At 35.5% G+C, this 22,055-nt stretch overlaps 3 protein-coding genes across 3 annotated transcripts; 1 reads left to right on the top strand and 2 right to left on the bottom strand.

Annotated features, from left to right (window-relative positions):
- Nucleotides 1-2,317: 2,317 nt before the first annotated feature.
- Nucleotides 2,318-6,418, bottom strand: LOC131616264 (disease resistance protein RPV1-like). The gene is made up of 4 exons (XM_058887545.1): nucleotides 5,840-6,418; nucleotides 4,573-5,668; nucleotides 4,177-4,470; nucleotides 2,318-4,068 (listed from the first exon to the last, which is right to left on the bottom strand). Exons 1-4 carry the CDS (start codon nucleotides 6,334-6,336, stop codon nucleotides 2,464-2,466), a joined length of 3,492 nt encoding a protein of 1,163 aa, XP_058743528.1. The 5' UTR covers nucleotides 6,337-6,418; the 3' UTR covers nucleotides 2,318-2,463.
- A 2,796-nt stretch (nucleotides 6,419-9,214) lies between these two features.
- Nucleotides 9,215-15,284, top strand: LOC131618101 (disease resistance protein RPV1-like). The gene is made up of 5 exons (XM_058889367.1): nucleotides 9,215-10,640; nucleotides 11,122-12,217; nucleotides 12,321-12,614; nucleotides 12,775-14,225; nucleotides 14,340-15,284. Exons 1-5 carry the CDS (start codon nucleotides 10,174-10,176, stop codon nucleotides 14,428-14,430), a joined length of 3,399 nt encoding a protein of 1,132 aa, XP_058745350.1. The 5' UTR covers nucleotides 9,215-10,173; the 3' UTR covers nucleotides 14,431-15,284.
- A 2,042-nt stretch (nucleotides 15,285-17,326) lies between these two features.
- LOC131618100 (disease resistance protein RUN1-like) lies at nucleotides 17,327-21,760 on the bottom strand. Its single transcript, XM_058889366.1, has 5 exons — nucleotides 21,203-21,760; nucleotides 19,998-21,093; nucleotides 19,622-19,915; nucleotides 17,964-19,483; nucleotides 17,327-17,857 (listed from the first exon to the last, which is right to left on the bottom strand). Exons 1-5 carry the CDS (start codon nucleotides 21,664-21,666, stop codon nucleotides 17,788-17,790), a joined length of 3,444 nt encoding a protein of 1,147 aa, XP_058745349.1. The 5' UTR covers nucleotides 21,667-21,760; the 3' UTR covers nucleotides 17,327-17,787.
- Between the last annotated feature and the right edge of the window lie 295 nt (nucleotides 21,761-22,055).

The following is a 22,055-nucleotide window of genomic DNA, read 5'->3' as shown; positions in this document are numbered from 1 at the left end:
ACATATCTCGCTCTTGTAAGATTCAAATTTAATAATATGTTGTCCGACACCGAAAATAGAAAGGTGTGTGAGATCAACTTTCTTGCACTATGGATTGATATTGATGGAAGTGTTGGTGCTATATATTTCTTGAGTGTCTTGGCTATGATAGGATGATGTGTTCAGGGCATATGGTTGTTAGGTGTTTTGATAATAAGCATGTTATTAGTAGTGGTACGGAGTATGCTCTTTGTTTTGTGGTTCTTTGTCGGGCATGTATTGGTTGTGGATTTAAGTGTCTGTGGGTATGTAATTTTGTTGGGTAGGGGTTATGTGTAAGTGGTCTGGTAATTTTACTGGGGGTTAGACGTTGAAGCTTCTTGCGTGTATGTTGTTTGTCGTAGGTCGTATAACTATATATCTTCGAATAAAATCCAATTGTAATTGATATGTACCAATACATATACTTATTAGTTGGTTTAGATTCAAGTGGCATGACATACATGACTTTAGGGCACCTGTCTCTGCTTTTGATGCCAAGAAATCTGTCCTTAATGCCTTTTATTATTAGAGGTAAAAGCCCGAAGAAAACTTCTGTTGGGATCCCCATTAATGGAGACCCAACTACCTTTATCTGCATCATTCAGTTCGAAGAAAGAAAAGAATAGGCCCATGGTGGGTTCTATGTTCAATGTTTCACAGATAAATTCAAATGCCTTAATGAACCCCCAACCGTTGGGACGAATTTGAACTAGGGCTACATTTAAGGCGGTAAGGAGATCGACTTTAAAATCGGAGAAGGAGATCTGGCTTATGAAAACCTCGAGCACCCTAATATAGAAGTAGAAGCATTCCTCATTTACACCTCTAGGACGATAAAGACATACTCTCTCACTCTCCTCAAAGGGTATTAGTATTACATCCTATTTATTCCCAATGGATGAAAGGTTCTTGCTAGAGCGTAGTTTATGAGTATCGTTGTGGTTAACGGTGCTACACTTATAGCTTAGAACTTCTCCATTAGAACTTCTACAAAACTTGATGAGTCAGATTCTGAGTCAGAATTGCTAAGAGACGCATAAATGTCACCATAAACCTCCCTAATTATTTGGTCAAATTTGGTTTTGTTAAGAGTCCCACATCGGACAATATATGGCCTGAACATGTCCTTATAAGTGGGGGCAATCCTCACCCTACAAGCCGGTTTTGTAGGGTTGAGTTAGGCCTAACCACACTTCTTCACATGGTATCAGAGCCTGGTTTAAGATCCGGTGGGCCACCTTCTATGGTTTCCGCTATCGGGCCACCCACCATTTATTTCCACGCTCCAGTTGTCTAGTCCTGGGCGTGAGGGGGTGTGTTAAGAGTCCCACATCGGACAATATATGGCCTGAACATGTCCTTATAAGTGGGGGCAATCCTCACCCTACAAGCCGGTTTTGTAGGGTTGAGTTAGGCCTAACCACACTTCTTCACAGGTTTGTCCCAAATGACCCTCACAATCTTTTATGCATTGTGCCCAGAGTTCACTCATTTCTTGGACATTTCGGGGAGCGGGCGCATTCCTCGAATCATCACACTCTCGTACAAGCACCATAATTGAAAATTAAAAAGGATGAAAGTAAAAGAGAGAAGAGGTGTTAACCTGAAAAGGGGAGGCGAGAGCGTGTAGATGAAGGTGAACTTTTGGACTTCAAACGGAGTTTGAGTGAGAATAGCAAAGGCTGATGAGATTGTGGGATTTTAATACCAGCCTATGAGGAATAGCTAAGGAAGAAGGCTATGATGACAACATATTCCCCATAAATATCATCATTGTGAAGTAAGGTGAAAAGGTGCGATGGGATGCTCGCCCATCGTGACATTTGAAAATCCACCAAGTTACACACGTTAAACGCTGTCTGTCGGTTGGAATGATATATGCCGACCATATAAGTTGTCCGGAGAATTTTAGGGGTTTCTTTACCGAACACTTCAGCCCTCGGGGTCTCGTGATCGGGGGTTATGTACATACCAAAAATCCCAAAGAATTTTACAAAGTTAAGATAGTAGTATTATTATAACATTTTGGGATATCAGATTAAATTTGGAGGTGACAGGATAAATCCTAGAATGTTAAGAATTTTAAGCAAATGAATGTTTGATCCTTAAATCCATTTGCATATGCATTGAATACATTGAAGTTTACTTTTTTTAGTTTGGTCAAGATTTCACACTAAACATTCTATTTGTTTATATCGTTTATAGATTTTTATTCCAGTATTAACAACTAATGACAACAAGCTAACATGCCTCATGGAACTTATTTGAGTAATCTGTGTGTAGAAAAAATGACCACTAATTCAAATATGATTATCTTTAATCTACTAGATGTTCATAGTACAATTAATACAAGATTACAAACAATGTGTACCAACACCATGTTCTTTAATAATTTAACATTCAGTTTAAGAAAACAGGCATATGTCTCTGTCAACATTCAGTTTAAATCACTTGAAATTTTCTTCTCTCCACTCCAGCTGCTCTCCATCGAATCCAAGAGTCGTTCAAAGCTACTTCTAAGCTGGAAAGATTTCCAACGACACGTTGCTCTAACTTGTTTGTTGGAGGAACTGTGTCTTCTCGTTCATCAGATTCAAAATCATCATTTTTATTTGGAACTGCACTGCCTTCAAAGGGATATATCCAGTGAAAACCACACTCGACTATAGTTACTTCATTATATAGGTTTTCCTCAGCGAAGAATCTAAATGTAAGCTTTGGATTGTAACTGGTGTTGTTCACATCACTACTGGCTTTTATTTCTTCAACTGCTTCCATTATCTGCTTGCATTTTCCTGGATCATACCATAAAACCAAATGATCCATCACCATCATGTACACTGAAACATCGACATAACTAAATACCCTACTAGAGAAATTGACTCTTTTGGAACTTGTTATAGAGATTCTTTCACCCGAACTGTTTTCCAAGCAGCATTCACATCCAAAATTTACACCATATCCCACTTTTCCTTGAGAAATAACTAAGTAGTAGGCAAAACCCAACAAATCGGGAGGAAGCTCAAGACTGACAGAAGCTTGTGTAGAAGGGTAATGGGACCAATTTTCCATGCCAGACATTGCAGGTAAGAAGTACATAATAATATCATTATTATGATCTAAAGATGGATCTTCATTTTCTGAATTTAGTCTCGCTCCAAGTTTAATCCCAGCAATGGCGTCGTTCAGAACTATTTGATATGAATGTGAATCCAACTCTGTGCAGTTAAGGAACATAAAACCATGGTTGGATTTGCCCGATGGTTCATTTGTTGAGCTCAATACTTTCTCAAGAGATCGACATCCCCAGACAAAGAAATATGGAATGAACTGTGAAAGTGAAGGTATAGATTCAAGCATATCACAGTCAATAATTTCAAGATATCCGAGTCGGGGAAGATGCTTAATGCTTTCAGGCAAGCTTCTAATCGCAATACCAATTAGTGATAAAGACTCTAATGATGATAGTAAGGAGATATTGCATGGGATTTCAGAAAACATGTCATTACGGTCAATGATTAACTCTTTAACACTCATGAAGGCAGGGCTAGGCAGTACTTTATGTAAAGAGATGGAAGTGTCTGGTTCACCTTTCTGTAGATTCTGAAACACAAGCCAAATAGAATTGGCAAAGTTTTCAGGAAGATTCACAAGACTATCATTAATAGGATAGGTAAACCTTGCAATATTTTGCAAATGCAATATTGATGATGGAAGTCCGTTCGCGCCACACTCTGGTAAACGCAAATTCAAACTATCAACAGAAGTTAATGGGACTGAGAACTCTTGCAGATTGATGCAATCCCTGGCATCAAAGTCACGGAGGGTTGGAGGACAAGTGTTACTCGAAAGAGTCTTAAGTGAATTGCATTCTCTCATGTGTAATGCATCAAGCTTTGGGAGAAGGAAAATTGATGAATCAACTTCAGGCAAGCTTTCACAACCAATAAGTGATACATATTTTAGATTCGGGGAACCAGCCACATTTGGACACTCTATCAGATTTTTTGAGTAACTGAGGTCGAGTCTCTCTAAATTTGGCAAATTCTGTAACAATATAAAATTGGTCAAATAAGTTAGTACATTTTCCTATTTCATAAAGATTTCAGTTTTTGGTTTCATATTCCATTAAAATAATACATGTACAGTCCATACCTGTTCTCCATTCCAAAGTTTTTCCACATGGCTGTCTCGCATGGAAAAATCCACAAGCATTTCAAGAGAATAGGTTGGAGGTAGAGATTTACATGGATAGCCATCCCATAAAAAACATCTCAAATTTTCTGGCAATAAGTCAAGGCCACTAGGAAATCTGATAGATTTAATTCCCTTGTGGTCTCGAAAAATAAGTAACCTTAGGTTTGGCATCTTCTCAAATACTTTGGGGCTTAAATTTAGGCGTGTACATTCAGTAGCATCTAAAAAAATGGCTTCCACTATCTCAGTTCCCTGAAGAAACAAAAAGTAAATGTTAGTATTTTTGTAGTAAATTGTAGTTTTTGTATAAAAAACATGTGTATAGGAAGAGAAGTAAGGGTATCATTTTCTTACTCTATCATTTTTCAATACATCACAAACTTCCTTAGGATCACACAATCTACTGCGTTGTCCGGGATTCTTAGGAGATTCTTCACGAACAACTTGTTTGCCCATTTCTTGTATCAAGTCATGCATCTGTATGCAGTTTTCGAAGTCAACTCTTATAAGAGCCTTGTCTAAAAGATTTCTTATGCCTATTTCAGCATAGAAACCACACATATTTAATATGTTTGTTATCATATCCCTTTTATGTCCTTTGAAACAAAATGCTATGTCTAGAAATATGTTTTTCTCTGTATCATCCAATTCATCATAACTCCATCTCAAAATCAAATAAATTTCTTTGTTGGGAAATTCTTTGAGTTTAGCTAGTGCACAGCTCCATTCTGTTTCACTTTTACAACGAAGAAATGATCCCAAATATTTCAGAGCTAAAGGGTTGCCATTGGCATAATCAATTGCTCTTTTTGAGAGATCCACGTATCCTTCCTCAGGCAAAGCATTGTCAAAAGCATTCAAGCTGAAAAGCTGGAGGGAGTTTTGGGAGTTCATCTTCTTAACTTGATGAATTTTGTAAATTCCTCCACTCTCCAGCACGTGCTTATCCCTAGTCGTCACAATGACTGTGCTACCAGCTCCTAGCCAACCATGCCCAACTCCAATCAAGTTTTGTAGAAGTTCTATAGTACGAACATCATCTAACACAATGAAAGCTTTCATGCGTTTGAGTCTTCTCATGATCGCGGATGGTATTACTTTGGGAGAATCAATATGAAGATCTTCCTTTAGTAACTTGGAAAGAAGTTTGTTGCATATGTGATTGATTCCGTGCATTTTTGATTCGTTTGTCACGTTTGGGAAGAAGCATCTGCCTTCATACTGAAAAGAGACCTTGTGAAAAATAGCAGCAGCAAGGGTTGTCTTGCCTATGCCCCCCATGCCCCAAAGTCCAATGATTTGAACTTCTGATGAATCAGTTTTTATTGAAGATTCAATCCTCCAATAGTTTTCATTGAGTATGAAATCACTTGCAAACTCATTTTGGTACTTGTGATATAATTCTTCTAAAACAGATTTTGTTATTTCTTCAATCAAGTGAGATTCATTCCTAACATATGTAAAATATGAAATGTGAATGACAACCAAAGGTATACTCGAATTCATCATCTGAATCTTAAAATTAAAACATTATGCAAGACTAATAACAACACAGTACAGTACTAGTCATACATTCACAAATGGAGAGTGATAAAAGGAAAAAGATGAATTGAGAACATACCTGTATTTGGCAGAATGAAAACCAGATAAATTGGCAGCTTGAGAAAGAGCATCCTTCCACTTTTGAATCTTGTCTCTGGGTTGCTTTTTGTGTTTCACAAACGCAGTGGCGTAACTCCCACTCTGCTTCCGAACATGTGAAGGTTCAATTTGGTAGAAAACAGGAATAACAACAACTTTGTCTGGTTCATTTTTGTGGCACGCCATAATTTCAACAAGTTCATTCAAACACCACGTTGAAGATGCATAGTCATGTGAGAAGACGACAAGAAAGAGAGTTGATTGTATGATTGCTTTCACGAGTTCTTCCCAAACGTCGTTTCCTTTTTGGATTCTGTAGTCTATGTAGGTCTCCAAATTGCTTCGGCACAGCGAAGCATGAAGATGGCTAGTGAAGCCAGCCCGAGTGTCGTCGCCTCTAAAGCTGATGAAAACATCATATTTTTTCAGAGAAGAAGCGCGAGAGAAAAAAGAAGAAGATGAAACACTCATAGCCATGCTTTCCCACGCTAGCAGCTTGTGAGTGATAATTTGTAATTGAGCTAAGGAATATATTCATGTGAGGAAAAAATGGGAGGTTAAGAGAGAAAGGCATCAGAGGCACCAAAGTTGAAGGCATCCGATCCTGAAAAGACACCACTTGCAGAAAGAGAGTTTTATTTTACATGCATAGTACAGACCATTACCAACCTATTATGATAATGATTCTGTCGTACTACTATTCTCATGTCCTATAATATTACAGAAACAAAATGAGAGAGTACTGTAAAGCATTGGACTCTTTTTTTTATCTATGCTGTTGTAAGTGAATATCATTAAGAACAAATCAAAACTACGAGAAAGATTGAGTTTCTTGAACAAACACAAGAAATTCTTTTAAATTTTTACATAGAGAGAAGAGGAAAGAAGAAGAAAATCAAGATTTGTTATAACTATTTTACTATTCACTTACTTAATAAGGGTTCAAAGATTACAAGTGAATAATAACAACCAACCTCTCTCAACAACCTGAGAGAACTAGTCTATTTAAAGACTACTAAGTTAACTTAAGCTATAAGCTATCTTAAACAATTGTACTAAACAGGCCAAATTCGATATGCTAACGATCATAACATTTCCACTACTGCATCCTTGAGCGTACTTCGACTACAGCATGTGAACAGACTTCGAAAACATGCTTAATCTCTGTCGAACCAAGATGCTAGCCTTGTCGAGACTAGAGTTCGATCCAAAATCTCACAAATCTTCACCTTAGAACAAACTCTATAACATCAAGAGAACAACATAGCTTTCTTCATGCAGCTTTGTCAACTGTATACAGTGGAAAAACTTAAAACTTGACAATGTCTTCGTCATCATATCAACATCATTATCTTTCGTCAAAACGATCGGTACTATTAGGAAGATCCTAAAATCCCATATTAGTTGGAGATAGAGCATTAAAAGAGTATATATAGAGGAACACTCCTCTCCTTACTAGCCGGTTTTGTAAAGATGAGTTAGGTCAAGCTCCAATATGGTATCTTTTCTGATTCATTGAAATAGAATGCGAAAGAGAGACATAAAATACAGTAAAGCGTGTGGTCGCTTTTTTATATCTATGTAAATTACAGGGTTCCTTCAACTTTTGTATGTGTTTTTTCTTCAATGGTTTTTTCTCAGAAAGTCACCACATTGGGGATATACTCGCTTTAACATAAGGAAAGGTTTCAATGTCAAACTTTTGGTTAGATAAATGGTGTGACTTTCACTCTTTGGTACATGCATTGCAAATTCCTTATACCTATCATCACAATCTGAAAGCCAAAGTCGGTGATTTCATACAGGACCTCCATTGGCATATTCCTTCATATTTTGACCTTCTATTCCCTAACACGAGACAGCTCGTTGGTCTTCTAATGATTCCTACTGAGTCCTCATATGAAGCACACTACTTGTTTGTAAAAATTCCCCTCACAATCAATTTCACTTGTTTGTTAAAGCTTTCTATTTGGGATGCAAATCCATGCATGTTTTGTACATTTTGCTGGTCAGGAAGTAGATTCATGTTGTATATGTATCTACATTTTGCTAATGTCGAAAGACTTGCAGAATTTTCATGGGAATTGTTTGTTGCTGTTTTGACTCTGGCAACACTGCTCTAGTGCTCTTTGAGTATCCTACAAGTGGTACCTTGGAGATGAATTTACCTCAACATATCAGGCAATACTTAGAATTGGACTGGTATAGCAAACTGATTTTTGCCGCTGAGATAGCTACTTTTATTGCATTATTACATTATGAGCTATCTATTTCTTTTATGTAAAATAGCTTATTGATATTAATGTGTTTTGATATGTATAGTACCTTATTGACATTATCATTATACATAACAGGACTTGTGGATGGTCTTATAGCTAATTACATATGAAAATGTTAGGAGACCTGTTTGCTGGTCAAGAAAGGATGAATACTACGCTACAGATACAAGAAGTAAGTTTGACACTTCTATTCATTTCTTATTTGACTAGGGATACATATGTTAAAATCAGCTTTGTAGTATTAACTTCTAGTCATAATTGAATGATCCCGATACAATTTTTTGTTATATTTTTGGCCACGCCAGTGTAGTCCAAAATAGGCACAGCCTAAAATTGACCAACATATTATTGAGTTGTTTGAGTCTAAAAGCGAAATAGTGTTAAAAAATGGGCCAGTAGAAATCAAGGATGGGTTAGGGGCAACTAGAATCCATCTCAACTCATCCTTTACCCGTCCCAACATGTTCTTTGCTCACTATATTGAACATCACTTGTTGGCCTACTCTAAAATAAAGCTGAAAAGATCCAATCAAAAACTTAAAAGGACTTTACATGGCCATACCTAAACTATGGGGAATAACCTACTCAATATTTTCTCATAATATTTTAGTTTTTAACTTAAAAAATATACCAATAGAGTAAAATTAAAAATTAAGCAAAACAGATTTCTGTTCAAATCTACTTTAAAAAAGTTTGTTTTTGATACTTATCTAATGTGTACAGTATTTCTATTAAAAACTGACTGAGTCACATACCAATTATAATACCTAATCAATTTATTTATTTACTGGTCAAACTATAAGCATGTCTAGCCAAAATTTAAATTATAATGCAAACTTTCTTATGCAAAAGTTATTTCTTAATACAAAAGCATTGCCATCATGCAGCCGGCCACAGAATATACAAAAACTTTTCAAACAGAAATAATATTGAATCTACTTTGACATTAGGGACTACGCGCTGGAATCCCAACTCTCATCGTCCGATCTTGATAGACGTCTCTGAGATCATTTTACTCACAGTTACTAATAGCGACCATTGAGTGTGAAAAGACCTTTTTTACCCTTACAAAGCTTTAAAACTGTAAAATTTATTAAAGTTCGTGTTTTCTCCTCTCTCATTCGCGATTTCACCTTTGTCCATCGCGTTTCTTCTGTTCGATCTCAAATCAACGGCCAAGACTAACGGCTATCTGACACGGTGTGGTATTGGAAAGTAGGCGAACGCGATCCCGGTGTTCTCTACTCTATAGTTTCATTTTAAAGGATATAAGTCTGTAGAACAAACAACATAGATATAATCATTTCAAAACAAAGAGAGCAAAGAGAGGGAGAAGGTGAACATTTATAAGGTACAAGCTTTATAGTTTACAGACAAATAGTTAGATCACATAGGTGCATATGACATCTACAAAAGCTGGTATTGTTAGTAATGATTCTTCCACTCACTCAGTTAAAGTGCCTTTCAAGAAATATGATATCTTCATCAGCTTTAGAGGAGAGGACACTCGCAACTGTTTCACAAGCCATCTTCATGCTGCTGTGTCGAAGCTATGTAAGATAGTTATGTGCTATCAAGAACTTTGATGTCTGATCGAATCCTCTCTTTGTAAAATATCTTATATTTAAAAATAAACAATGTTTTAAAATTTTTTTATAATTAAGGACAAAGAAATTAGTAGTTTTGAGAAATAAAATTTTGATTTAGTAAATTTTACGAAAATGACTACTAAGAAAGTAGTCAAGGAAAATAAAAAGCCAGACAGTAGGTAGTGATAATATTAAATAAGGAAATTTTGTTCTCAAATCACATAGGTAGATTTGTTAGGTGTGAAAGGACCAAAAAAAATATAGATTCAAATTTGTACAACTGATAAGAGAAAAAGGAAAAGAAAGAAAAAAGCTACTAGTATTCAGCATTAACATGATAATGAGAGAGTGTCATAAAGGCATTGTATAAATTTCAAGATAAGGTTATTTTAGGAGTGTGTATCTTCCACATTCCACAACCAAAGCATAAATATTCAGAGATAGCTATGGCTTCTTCTTCTTCTCTTAAGAAACATGATGTTTTTATCAGTTTCAAAGGTGAAGACACTCGCACCAATTTCACAAGCTTTCTTCATGCTGCTTTGTGTAGAGATCACATTGAAACCTACATAGACTACAGGATCAATAAAGGAGAAGAGGTTTGGGAAGAACTTGAAAATGCGATTAAAGCATCGACTTTATTTTTGGTTGTGTTCTCAGAAAATTATGCGTCTTCAACGTGGTGTTTGAATGAACTTGTTGAAATAATGGAATGTAACCACGATGAACAAAACAACATTGTCGTGATTCCTGTGTTCTACAAGATTGAACCTTCACACGTGCGAAAGCAGACAGGGAGTTACCACAGGGCGTTGGCTAAGCACAAGAGACAAGGAAACAATAAGATTCAAAAGTGGAAGAATGCTCTCTTTGAAATAGCAAATTTATCCGGCTTTGATTCTAGTACATATAGGTATTTTCTTCTTCTTCTTCTTCTTCTTCTTCTTCTTCTTCTTCTTCTTCTTCTTCTTCTTCTTCGTTTGCAAATTCTAATGCTTAATGATCTTTTGCACCATTTTTTTTAGCTATTTCTTTCAATGGTTTAAGGATTGGATACAATTTCTTAAATTATATATTTTGTCTAAATATTAATTTATATATTCTTCTTTTGCTTACTAAATGTTGAACATAATGGAGAGGTTGATGTAACTAACTAGTTCATAGAAGCATAACTGAATCATAACTAACTTTTAGTTAGTTATCGATTAGTTAGATGGATGTTAAGTTAGTTACAAGTTACTTGCTATATAAGTAACCATATTCATGTGTATGAAAGGATGATGATGAGTAATGAAAATTCTGCAACCTATCTTTCTTCTTCACTCTCTTTTCTGCATTTTTACATGCTTAGCTTGATTCTTAATACTAAAATATTACATGTATATATATTTTAGGACTGAATCGGATTTGATCGAAGAGATTATCAAAACAGTTTTACTAAAATTGAATCACAAGTATACAAATGAACTCAGATGCTTATTCATACCAGATGAAAACTATTCAAGCATTGAGTCATTAGTAAAATCTGATTCAGGAGAAGTTAAAATAATTGGAATATGGGGCATGGGAGGCATAGGAAAGACAACCCTTGCTGCTGCCATATTTCAGAAGGTCTCTTCCCTATATGAAGGTAGTTGTTTCCTAGAAAATATTACAAAAGAATCAAAGAGACATGGACTCAGTTACACATGCAGCAAACTTCTTTCTAAGTTACTGAGGGAAGATCTTGCGATTGACACTCCCAAAGTAATACCATCTATGGTTATGAGAAGACTCAAACGCATGAAAGCTTTCATTGTACTAGATGATGTTCATACTCTAGACCTTTTAGAAAATTTGATTGGAGTAGGGCACGATTGCCTTGGAGCTGGTAGCAGAGTCATTGTGACAACCAGAGATAAGCATGTGTTGATAAGTGGAAGAGTTCATCAAATTCATCAAGTTAAACAAATGAACTCTCAAAACTCCCTTCAGCTTTTCAGCATGAATGCTTTTGACAAAGTCTTACCTGAGAAAGGATATATCGAACTGTCAAAAAGAGCAATTGATTATGCCAAAGGCAACCCTTTAGCTTTGAAAGTTTTGGGATCATTTCTTCATTGTAAAAGTGAAGTAGAATGGAACTGTGCACTAGCTAAACTCAAAGAAATTCCAAACACAGAAATTGATTTGATATTGAGATGGAGTTATCATGAATTGGATGATAAAGAGAAAAACATATTTTTAGACATTGCGTTGTTTTTCAAAGGATATAAAAGGGATATGATAACAAAAATATTAAATGAGTGTGGTTTCTATGCAGAAATAGGGATAAGGCATCTTTTAGACAAGGCTCTTATAGGAGTTGACTCAAACGAATGCATACAAATGCATGACTTGATACAAGAAATGGGCAAACAAGTTGTTCGAGAACAATCTCCAAAGAATCCCGGACAACGCACTAGATTGTTTGATCCTATGGAAGTTTGTGATGTATTGAGAAATGATAGAGTAAGAAAATATTACTTTGACTTCTGTTCCTAAACACATGTTTTTTTATACAAAAGCTGCAGTTTACTACAAAAATAATAACATTTACTTTTTATTTCTTCAGGGAACTGAGATGGTTGAAGCTATATTTTTAGATGCTACTGAATTTAAGCCCATAAATTTAAGTCCCAACGCATTTGAGAAGATGCCAAACCTAAGGTTACTTGCTTTTCGAGACCGCAAGAGAATTAAATCTATAAGATTTCCTAGTGGCCTTGATTTATTGCCAGAAAATTTGAGATATTTCTTTTGGGATGGCTATCCATGTAGATCTCTGCCTCCAACCTATTTTCCTGAAAATCTTGTGGAGTTTACCATGCGAGACAGCAATGTGGAAAAACTTTGGAACGGAGTACTGGTATGCACTGTCCATGTATTTACTTTTTCTTTTTTCTTTTCTGTTTTGGTAAAAGATTAAGTATTTTTAAATGGAAAATGAAACTAAAAAACTGAAATATGAAATTTTTATGATTTAAGAAAATATACTAACTTATTTGACCAATTGTATATTGTTACAGAATTTGCCAAACTTAGAGATACTTGATGTCCGGGACTCCAAAAAGATGATAGAGTGTCCAAATGTGTCTGGTTTCCCGAATCTAAAGCATTTACAACTTAGTGGTTGTGTAAGCTTGCCCGAAGTTGATTCCTCAATCTTCCTTCTCCAAAAGCTTGAAAAGTTACACATGGCTGGATGCACGACAATTAAGACTCTTTCGAGTAACACTTGTTCACCAGCTCTCCTGGACTTTGATGCCATGTATTGCAACAATCTGCAAGAGTTCTCAATCGCATTTGCTTCCGTAGATGGTTTGGATTTGTCTTTACCAAAGTTTGGTGCGAATAAACTTCCATCATCAATATTGCATTTTGAAGATGTTGAAGTGTTTACGAGTCCTATCAGTGATAGTCTTGTGGATCTTCCTGAAAACTTTGCCATTTCTATTTGTCTTGTGAGTGAGAGTGGTGAACATGACGCTTCCATCACTTTACGTAAAGTACTTTCTAGCCCCGCCTTACTGAGTGTAAAAATTTTAATCATAGACCATGTTTCTATCTTGTCTAAAATCCCAGACAATGTCTCCTTACTATCATCATTAGAGTATTTAATACTAACTAGTATTGCAATTAAAAGCTTTCCTGAAACCATTAAGTATCTTCCCCGACTCAAATACCTTGAAGTTATCCGTTGTGATATGCTTCAATCTATACCTGCACTTTCACAGTTCATTCCATATTTCTTTGTCTGGGAATGTGGATCTCTTGAAAAAGTATTGAGTTCAACGAATGAACCATCTGACAAACCCAACCATGGTTTTATGTTCCTTAACTGCACAGAGCTGGATTCACATTCATATCAAATAGTTTTGAACGAAGCTATTGCTGGGATTGAACTTGGATCAAGACTAAATTCAGAAAACGAAGATCCATCTTTAGATCATGATAATGATATTATTATGTACTTCTTACCTGCAATGTCTGGCATGGAGAATTGGTCCAATTACCCTTCTACACAAGCTTCTGTCACTCTTGAGCTTCCTCCCAATTTGTTGGGTTTTGCCTACTACTTGGTTCTTTCTCAAGGAAATGTGGGAGATGGTGTAGATTTTGGATGTGAGTGCTGCTTGGACAACAGTTCAGGTGAAAGGATCTATATAACAAGTTTCAAAAGAGCCTATTTCTCCAGCATATTCTTTTCTTATGTCGATCCTACAATGTACATGAGGTCGGATCATTTGGTTTTATGGTATGATCCAGCAAAATGCAAGCAGATAATGGAAGCAGTTGAAGAAATAAAAGCCATTAATGATGTGAACAACACCAGTTACAATCCAAAACTTACATTTAGATTCTTCATTGAGGAAAGCCTATATAATGAAGTAACTATAGTCGAGTGTGGTTTTCACTGGATATATCCCTTTGAAGGGAGTGCAGTTCCAAATAGAAATGATGATCGAGAAGACTTGAGGTACATAATCTTCCTAGCACTGAATCACTGATTGTACTGATATAACTTCAAAACTTAATTTTATTTAAACACATTTGCAATTTCTGTTACTGTAATTACTCTGTCTATGAACAGCTATTCTCTTGAACGACTCTTGGATTCGATGGAGAGCAGCTGGAGTGGAGAGAGGAAAATTTCAAGTGATTTAAAGAGGCACAACAAATAGTTGACAGAGGCATATACCTGTTTTCTTATACTGAATATTGAATTAAAGAACATGTGGTGTTGGTACACATTATTTATTATCTTGTATTACTTGTACTATAAACATCTAATAGATTAATGATAATCTTGCTTTTTTTTTTTAATTTGTTTTTAAAATGCTTTAAAGAGGCAGTTGACATATCATTGTTGCTACAAAGTTTGTGAACACTTGAGCTTTTTGAGTGCTTTTCTTGGCTCCTAAAAGATATCAAACTCCAACAAACCTACATCCCACTTCATCATTCTTCTGGTCAGGTACGACTTATGGAGTATCTTTCTGATGGGTTAATCGGTTCTCGCCACTATAGTATGGGCGAGTAAATAATGTCTTAGTTTTCTGGATGCCGTTACGAGCGTTAGGGTGATCTTCTTTACCGTCTAGTAACAAAATTCCGCCCTTTGCTAAACCTTCCTGATGAAATAGACTAGGTCTTGTGAAGAGTCGTTTTCTCTTATCAAAGAAGGCTTCCAATGCCTCGGAGGAAACAATGAGGTAAACAAAAAGAGATCCCCTTCCGGCCTTCCCTAGGGTGGACCAAAATGGGTGGTTGTGACATTACCTCTTTAAGTTTCGTGAAGAAATTATTAAACAGTTGCTTTTTTTTTGCTTAATCTTAATGATGCATCCAACTTAATGCTTTCTTGTGACTTGCTTCAGTCTAATGGGAAATGAGAAATGGGCCAGATGTAGCTTTCTGTTCAATGATCAAAGATTACAGATGTACAATACTTTGTCCTTGTTTATGAGCCTATGCTCTTCACTCACTTGTTCTCTAATGGTTGTTCTATGAAACACTCAGTTTCTATCATGTTTTTTCAAGCACCAAGCCCTGAATTATACAACTTAATTGCCAATCTAATCCTTAAACAGCGTAGACTCTGCAATGATACGTATCTATTTAAACGTGAAAATCACAAGTTGGTTAAGATTACAAGTCACAATAAAGGTGATGGCGGGAAGAATATTGATCACGGCAATGACAAGGTTGCTTCTATGTAAAATAGCTTATTGATATTAATATGTTTCAATATGTGTATATATAGTATCTTTTTTGACATTATCATTATACATAACACAAAAGCACCTGTATAGAATTGTCTTATAGCTAATTATACATGAGAGTGTCAGGGGACTTGTTTGCTGGTCAAGAAATGGTGGATACTACGTCACAGATACAAAAGTAAGTTTGACATTTATATTGATTTCTTTTTTGGCTTAGGATCATATGATAAAATCAGTTTTTTTAGCTTTAACTTTTAGTCGTAATGAATGATCATACTATATATATCATGTCACCCAGTTCTGCCCAAAATAGGCACGGTCTAAATTTGACCACATATTATTGAGTTTGTTCAGTCCTAAGAATGAATTAATGTTTAAAAATAGGCAAGATGAGTATGAGTTAAATACATCAGTTTTCTTACTATCCTCTAATATCTTCCAACTATTTTCAAAGTTTAGTATTTGGGTCCATAAGAGTGCCAGCAGACTCACAACCAATCGTACCTGTCTCTTGTAGGAGATCAAGAATATTTTTTTTCTTGAGAATCAACAACTCCTTTCTTTGATCTTATTGATTCTGAAGCTAGTGATGAGAAATCCTAAACTTTCACAGTTTTCTGACCTACCTTTCCAATACAAAACATGTAAACAATATGATAGTTCTCTATCTTTCAATACTATTCCCCCTTTTAAAAGATCATTAGTGATTGAAAATGAACAATGAACAATCAGTCAAACTCTATGTATCACCATGATACATGAGTAACATACACAGTACTCTGAAAAATACTCCCAAACCCTAAGACTCTTGTAATAGATCCTATGGTGCGTGCCAAGCAATTTGGATTAGATATGTACTGGAAGAAATGGATGTCAAAGTGAAGAAACCTCTGGTGTTTCAGATCCACAACGATTCAGCCATAAATATTACAAAGAATCCAGTTTTACATAGAAAGAGTAAGCACCTTGAAGCTAGATTTCACTTCTTAAGAGAGAAAGTAAATTAAGGCGAACTTAAAGTGAGGCATTGCTCAAGTGAAGCATAGAGGCCAATTTTTTTCACCAATAGATTAAAGTGAGGCATTGCTTAAGTGAAGCCATATACTTGTATATACATATATTTTATAATTCAATTTTTACAGCTTTCAATAATAACAATTCTCAATTACCTTTCATTCTCTCTGTCACTCAAAGTGCATCAAATACTAATAGACAATGTCTAAAGAGATTCACATTTCCATACATGGAGACATTGGATAGATTATGGAAGTGCAGATATGCATTGAAGCATTTTTCATTGACCAACACAGAGATATTTAAGTCGCAAAGGATACTTAATTGTTTGTGGCAAGCTTACGATGGAACAATCAAATAGCATTAAACACTCTAATGATGATAACAAAGAGATATTTTTCGGAAGTTCAAACAAGCTATGAAAGGTCGGGCTAGGCAATACTCTACACAATATGATCAAAATGTCACATTCATGTTTTCTTAAGGCATACAGCCAAATTCCACAAGCAAAATTTTCAATTACTAGTTGATGAATTATAAAGAAAACTTTATAAGCCTTCTCCTTCAATTACATATGTGCATTCTTCTTATCATCAGTGGCACGATCACTAATTGGTGTAACACCATTCTTCATAAAATCTCACCCATCTTGATAGCAGAACACCACCTTCATATGCTTGCACAAATTATCAAGTATCACAGTTCTTTTCATTTAGAATGAGAATATTTGTCAGAAAATGATCATTTGGATGAGAATTCATACTTCAAGATCATCCAATAATCAAACCAGAAGCTCTAGATACTAGATGTTGGAACAAAAACTCAAACAAGAATACACAATCACTCTCACTTGAATGATATAGACGACTTGATTAAGTTTTGTTCTTCAACACCCACTTTACACTTTTGAGAGAATTAAAGAAAAGATGAAGATTGAGAGTGAGAGTGAGAGTGAGCGAATGGAATGTATTACACTATTATTGAATGATTACAGTACAAGGGTATTTATAGTAGTTACTTGCATTACAAGTAATTAAAAAAACTCTAACTAACTATATACCCTAAGTAACATAACTAATTCTGTTAAAACAAAATTTGTCACTAACTACCTCTTATATTTCAAGTAAGCATCACAATAAATTACATTTATCACAACTCACTTTTACATAAATTTATCCAAACATATATCACTTTATTTTCAGCTTACTTTTAGCATGAAGTAACTTTACATAATCATTTAATCCCATTCACATAAAGTGTTGTGTCTTTGTCTCCTATTTGTTTTGTCTCTTTAAATCAGTTTCAATTCTCTTCTCTCCATTCCAGTAGGTTTCCATAAAATCCAATATGCAAGAGTCGTTCAAGTGAATCGCTGTTCATAGACAGAGTTATTTTGCAGTAAAAGAAAATGCAAAAGTGTAAAAAAAACTTAGATTCCATGGTATATCAGTACAATGAGTGCTAGGATGATTATGTACCTCAAGTCTTCACTTTCATCTACTTCTAAGCTGGAAAGACTTCCGGCGACACGTTGCTCTAAACTGTTTGTTGGAGGAACTGCATCTTCTTGATCATCATTTCTATTTGGAACTGCACTGGCTTCAAAGGGATATATCCACTTAAGACCACACTCTATTACCCTTACTTCATTATATTGGCCTTCATCAATGAAGAATCTAAATGTAAGCTTCGGACTGTAACTGGTGTTGTTCACAACATTAATGGCTTTTATTTCTTCAACTGCTTCCATTATCTGCTTGCATTTTGGTGTATCATACCATAAAATCAAATGATCGAACATCAGGTATATTGAAGGCTCGACATTATAAAAGGCCACACTTCTGAAAGCGGCTGTTTTGAAACTTGTTATATAAGTCCTTTCACCTGAACAGTTGTCCAAGCAGCACTCACATCCATAATCTACACCATCTCCCACATTGCCATGAGAAAGAATCAAGTAGTAGGCAAAACCCAACAAATTGGGAGGAAGCTCAAGAGTGAAGGAAGCCTGTGTAGAATGGTAATGGAACCAATTTTCTATGCCACACATAGCAGGTAAGAAGTACTGAAAATCATAATCTAAGGATGGATCTTCATTTTTTGAACTTAGTCTTGCTCCAAATTCTATCCCAGCAATAGATTCCTTCAGAGCTGTTTGACATGAATGACAATCCAACTTTGTGCAGTTAAGGAACATAAAACCACGAGTTGGGCCGTCAAATGGTTCATTTGTTGAGCTCAATACTTTCTCAAGAGATCCACATGCCCAGACAAAGAAATATGGAATGAATTGTGAAAGTGCAGGTATAGATTCAAGCATATTACAACGGATAACTTCAAGAACTTTCAATTGGGGAAGATACTTAATGGCTTCAGGCAAGCTTTTAATTGGAATACTAATTAGTATTAAATACTCTAATGATGATAGTAAGGAGATATTGTCTGGTATTTTAAACAAGATAAAAAAATGTTGAATGATTAAGGCTTTTGCACTCAGTACGGCAGGGCTAGAAAGTACTTTATTTAAAGTGATGGAAGCGTCATGTTCTCCTCTAACACTCACAAGACAAATAGAAATGGCAAAGTTTTCAGGAAGATCCACAAGACTATCACTGATAGGACTCGTAAACATATCAACTTCTTTGAAATGCAATATTGATGATGGAAGTTCATTCGCAGCAAACTTTGGTAACGACAAATGCAAACCATCTACGGAAGCAAATGAGACAGAGAACTCTTGCAGATTGTTGCAATACATGGCATCAAAGAAAACGAGAGCTGGTGAACAAGTGTTACTCGAAAGAGTCTTAAGCGTCATGCATCCATCCATGTGTAATTTTTCAAGCTTTTGGAGAAGGAAGATCGATGAATCAACTTCGGGCAAGCTTACACAACCGCTAAGTCTTAAATGTTTTAGATTCGGGAAACCAGACACATTTGGACACTCTATCATCTTTTTGGAGTAACTGAGGTCAAGTATTTCTAAATTTGGCAAATTCTGTAACAATATACAATTGGTCAAATAAGTTAGTACCTTTTCTGAAATAATATAAAGATTTCATATTTCAGTTTTAGATTTCATACAATTTGGTTTCACAGAAAAGAAGAAAAAAGTAAATACATGGACAGTGCATACCAGTACTCCATTCCAAAGCTTTTCCACATGGCTGTCTCGCATGGTAAACTCCACTAGGAATTCAGGAAAATAGGTCGGAGGCAGAGATCTACATGGATAGCCATCCCAATAAAGACATCTCAATTTTTCTGGCAATAAATCAAGGCCACTAGGAAATCTTATAGACTTAATTCCCTTGCGGTCTATAAAAGCAAGTAACCTTAGGTTTGGCATCTTCTCAAATGCTTTGGGGCTTAAATTTAGGGGCTCAAATTCAGTAGCATCAAAAAATATAGCCTCAACCATCTCAGTTCCCTGAAGAAATAAAGAGTAAATGTTAGTATTTTTGTATAAAAACATGTGTTTAGGAAGAGAAGTCAGGGTATCATTCTCTTACTCTATCATTTTTCAGTACATCACAAACATCCTTAGGATCAAACAATCTACTGCGTTGTCCGGGATTCTTAGGAGATTGTTCACGAACAACTTGTATGCCCATTTCTTGTATCAAGTCATGCATTTGTATGCATTTGTTTGAGTCAACACTTATAAGAGCCTTGTCTAAAAGTTGTCTTATCCCTATTTCCGCATAGAAACCACACTCATTTAATATTTTTGTTATCATATCCCTTTTATATCCTTTGAAAAACAACGCAATGTCTAAAAATATGTTTTTCTCTTTATCATCCAATTCATGATAACTCCATCTCAATATCAAATCAATCTCTGTGTTTGGAATTTCTTTGAGTTTAGCTAGTGCACACTTCCATTCTATTTCACTTTTACATCGAAGAAATGATCCCAAAATTTTCAGAGCCAAAGGGTTGCCTTTAGCATAGTCAATTGCTCTTTCTGACAGCTCCACATATCCCTCCTCAGGTAAGACTTTGTCAAAAGCATTCAAACTGAAAAGCTGTAGCGAGTTGTGATAGTTCATTTGTTTAACTTTATGAATTTGATGAATTTTTCCACTTATCAACACACGCTTATCTCTGGTTGTCACAATGACTCTACTACCAGCTCCAAGGCAATCAAGCCCTACTCCAATCAAATTTCCTAGAAGTTCTACAGTATGAACATCATCTAGTACAATGAAAGCTTTCAAGCGCTTGAGTCTTCTCATAACCATAGTTGGTATTACTTTGGGAGTGTCAATCGCAAGATCTTCCCCTATTAAGTTAGAAAGAAGCTTGTTGCATGTGTAACTGAATCCATGTCTCTTTGATTCTTGTGTCACATTTTCTAGGAAACAACTACCTTCATATAGGAAAGAAGCCTTCTGAAATATGGCAGCAGCAAGGGTTGTCTTTCCTATGCCTCCCATGCCCCATATTCCAATTATTTTAACTTCTCCCGAATCAGATTTTACTAATGATTCAATGCTTGAATAGTTTTCATCTGGTATGAACAAGCATCTGAGTTCATTTGTATACTTGTGATTCAGTTTTCGTAAAACAGTTTTGATAATCTCTTCAATCAAGTCCGATTCAGTCCTAAAATATTTAAGAAATTGTATCCATTCTTTAAACCATTGAGCAAATAAAAATGGTGTGAAATATCCTTAAGCATTAGAATTTGCAAAAGTTAGAAGAAGAAAAATACCTATAAGCACTAGAATCAAAGCCAGATAAATTAGCGATTTCAAAGATAGCATTCTTCCACTTCTGAATCTTATCTTTGCCTTGTCTCTTGTGTTTCGCCAACGCAGCGTGGTAACTCCCAGTCTGCTTTCGCACGTGTGAAGGTTCAATTTTGTAGAACACAGGAATCACAACAATGTTGTTTCGTTCATTTTTGCTGCATTCCATTATTTCAACAAGTTCATTCAAACACCATGTTGAAGACGCATAGTTTTCTGAGAACACAACCAAAAATAAAGTAGACGCTTTAATCGCCTTTTCAAGTTCTTCCCAAACCTCTTCTCCTTTATTGATCCTATAGTCTATGTAGGTTTCAATGTGGTTTCTACACAAAGCAGCATGAAGAAAGCTTGTGAAATTGGTGCGAGTGTCTTGGCCTCTGAAACTGATAAAAACATCATGTTTCTTGATAGAAGAAGAAGCCATAGCTATCTCTGAATGTTTATGCTTTGTTGTGGAATGTGAAAGATACACACACTCCTAAAATAACTTTGTCTAGAATTTTTATACAATGCCTTTATGATAATTGTAACAATACTAGTAGCCTCTTTCTTTTCTTTCCTTTTTTCTTTATCAGTTTGACAAATTTGTATCTATATCTTTTCTTTTTGGTCCTTTTCAAACCTATCACATCTACCTATGTGATTTGAAAACAACAATTTCCTTATTTAATATCACCACTACATTCTGTCTCACTTTTTTCTTTTCCTTGTCTACTTTTTTCCAAGTCATTTCCTTATTTAATATTACCACTATATTCTGTCTCACTTTTTTCTTTTCCTTGCCTACTTTCTTCCTAGTCTTTTCCTTAAAAT

The sequence above is a fragment of the Vicia villosa genome, linkage group LG7 (assembly GCF_029867415.1).
Source record: "Vicia villosa cultivar HV-30 ecotype Madison, WI linkage group LG7, Vvil1.0, whole genome shotgun sequence".
Classification (NCBI taxonomy): Eukaryota; Viridiplantae; Streptophyta; class Magnoliopsida; order Fabales; family Fabaceae; genus Vicia; species Vicia villosa.
Note: the sequence above shows the minus strand (reverse complement) of the source record. Positions and strands in the feature narration are given on the sequence as shown.

Excerpts from the sequence above, each read along its gene's own strand:
- LOC131618100 (XM_058889366.1), bottom strand. The coding sequence starts at position 21,666 with ATGGCTTCTTCTTCTATCAAGAAACATGATGTTTTTATCAGTTTCAGA. Across the intron at positions 19,916-19,997 it reads ATGTACTGAAAAATGATAGA|GGAACTGAGATGGTTGAGGC; the intron begins GTAAGAGAATGA and ends TTATTTCTTCAG. Across the intron at positions 17,858-17,963 it reads GATGAAAGTGAAGACTTGAG|CGATTCACTTGAACGACTCT; the intron begins GTACATAATCAT and ends GTCTATGAACAG.
- LOC131618101 (XM_058889367.1), top strand. The coding sequence starts at position 10,174 with ATGGCTTCTTCTTCTTCTCTTAAGAAACATGATGTTTTTATCAGTTTC. Across the intron at positions 10,641-11,121 it reads TTTGATTCTAGTACATATAG|GACTGAATCGGATTTGATCG; the intron begins GTATTTTCTTCT and ends TATATATTTTAG. Across the intron at positions 12,218-12,320 it reads ATGTATTGAGAAATGATAGA|GGAACTGAGATGGTTGAAGC; the intron begins GTAAGAAAATAT and ends TTATTTCTTCAG.
- LOC131616264 (XM_058887545.1), bottom strand. The coding sequence starts at position 6,336 with ATGGCTATGAGTGTTTCATCTTCTTCTTTTTTCTCTCGCGCTTCTTCT. Across the intron at positions 5,669-5,839 it reads TTTCATTCTGCCAAATACAG|GAATGAATCTCACTTGATTG; the intron begins GTATGTTCTCAA and ends TACATATGTTAG. Across the intron at positions 4,069-4,176 it reads AACTTTGGAATGGAGAACAG|AATTTGCCAAATTTAGAGAG; the intron begins GTATGGACTGTA and ends ATATTGTTACAG.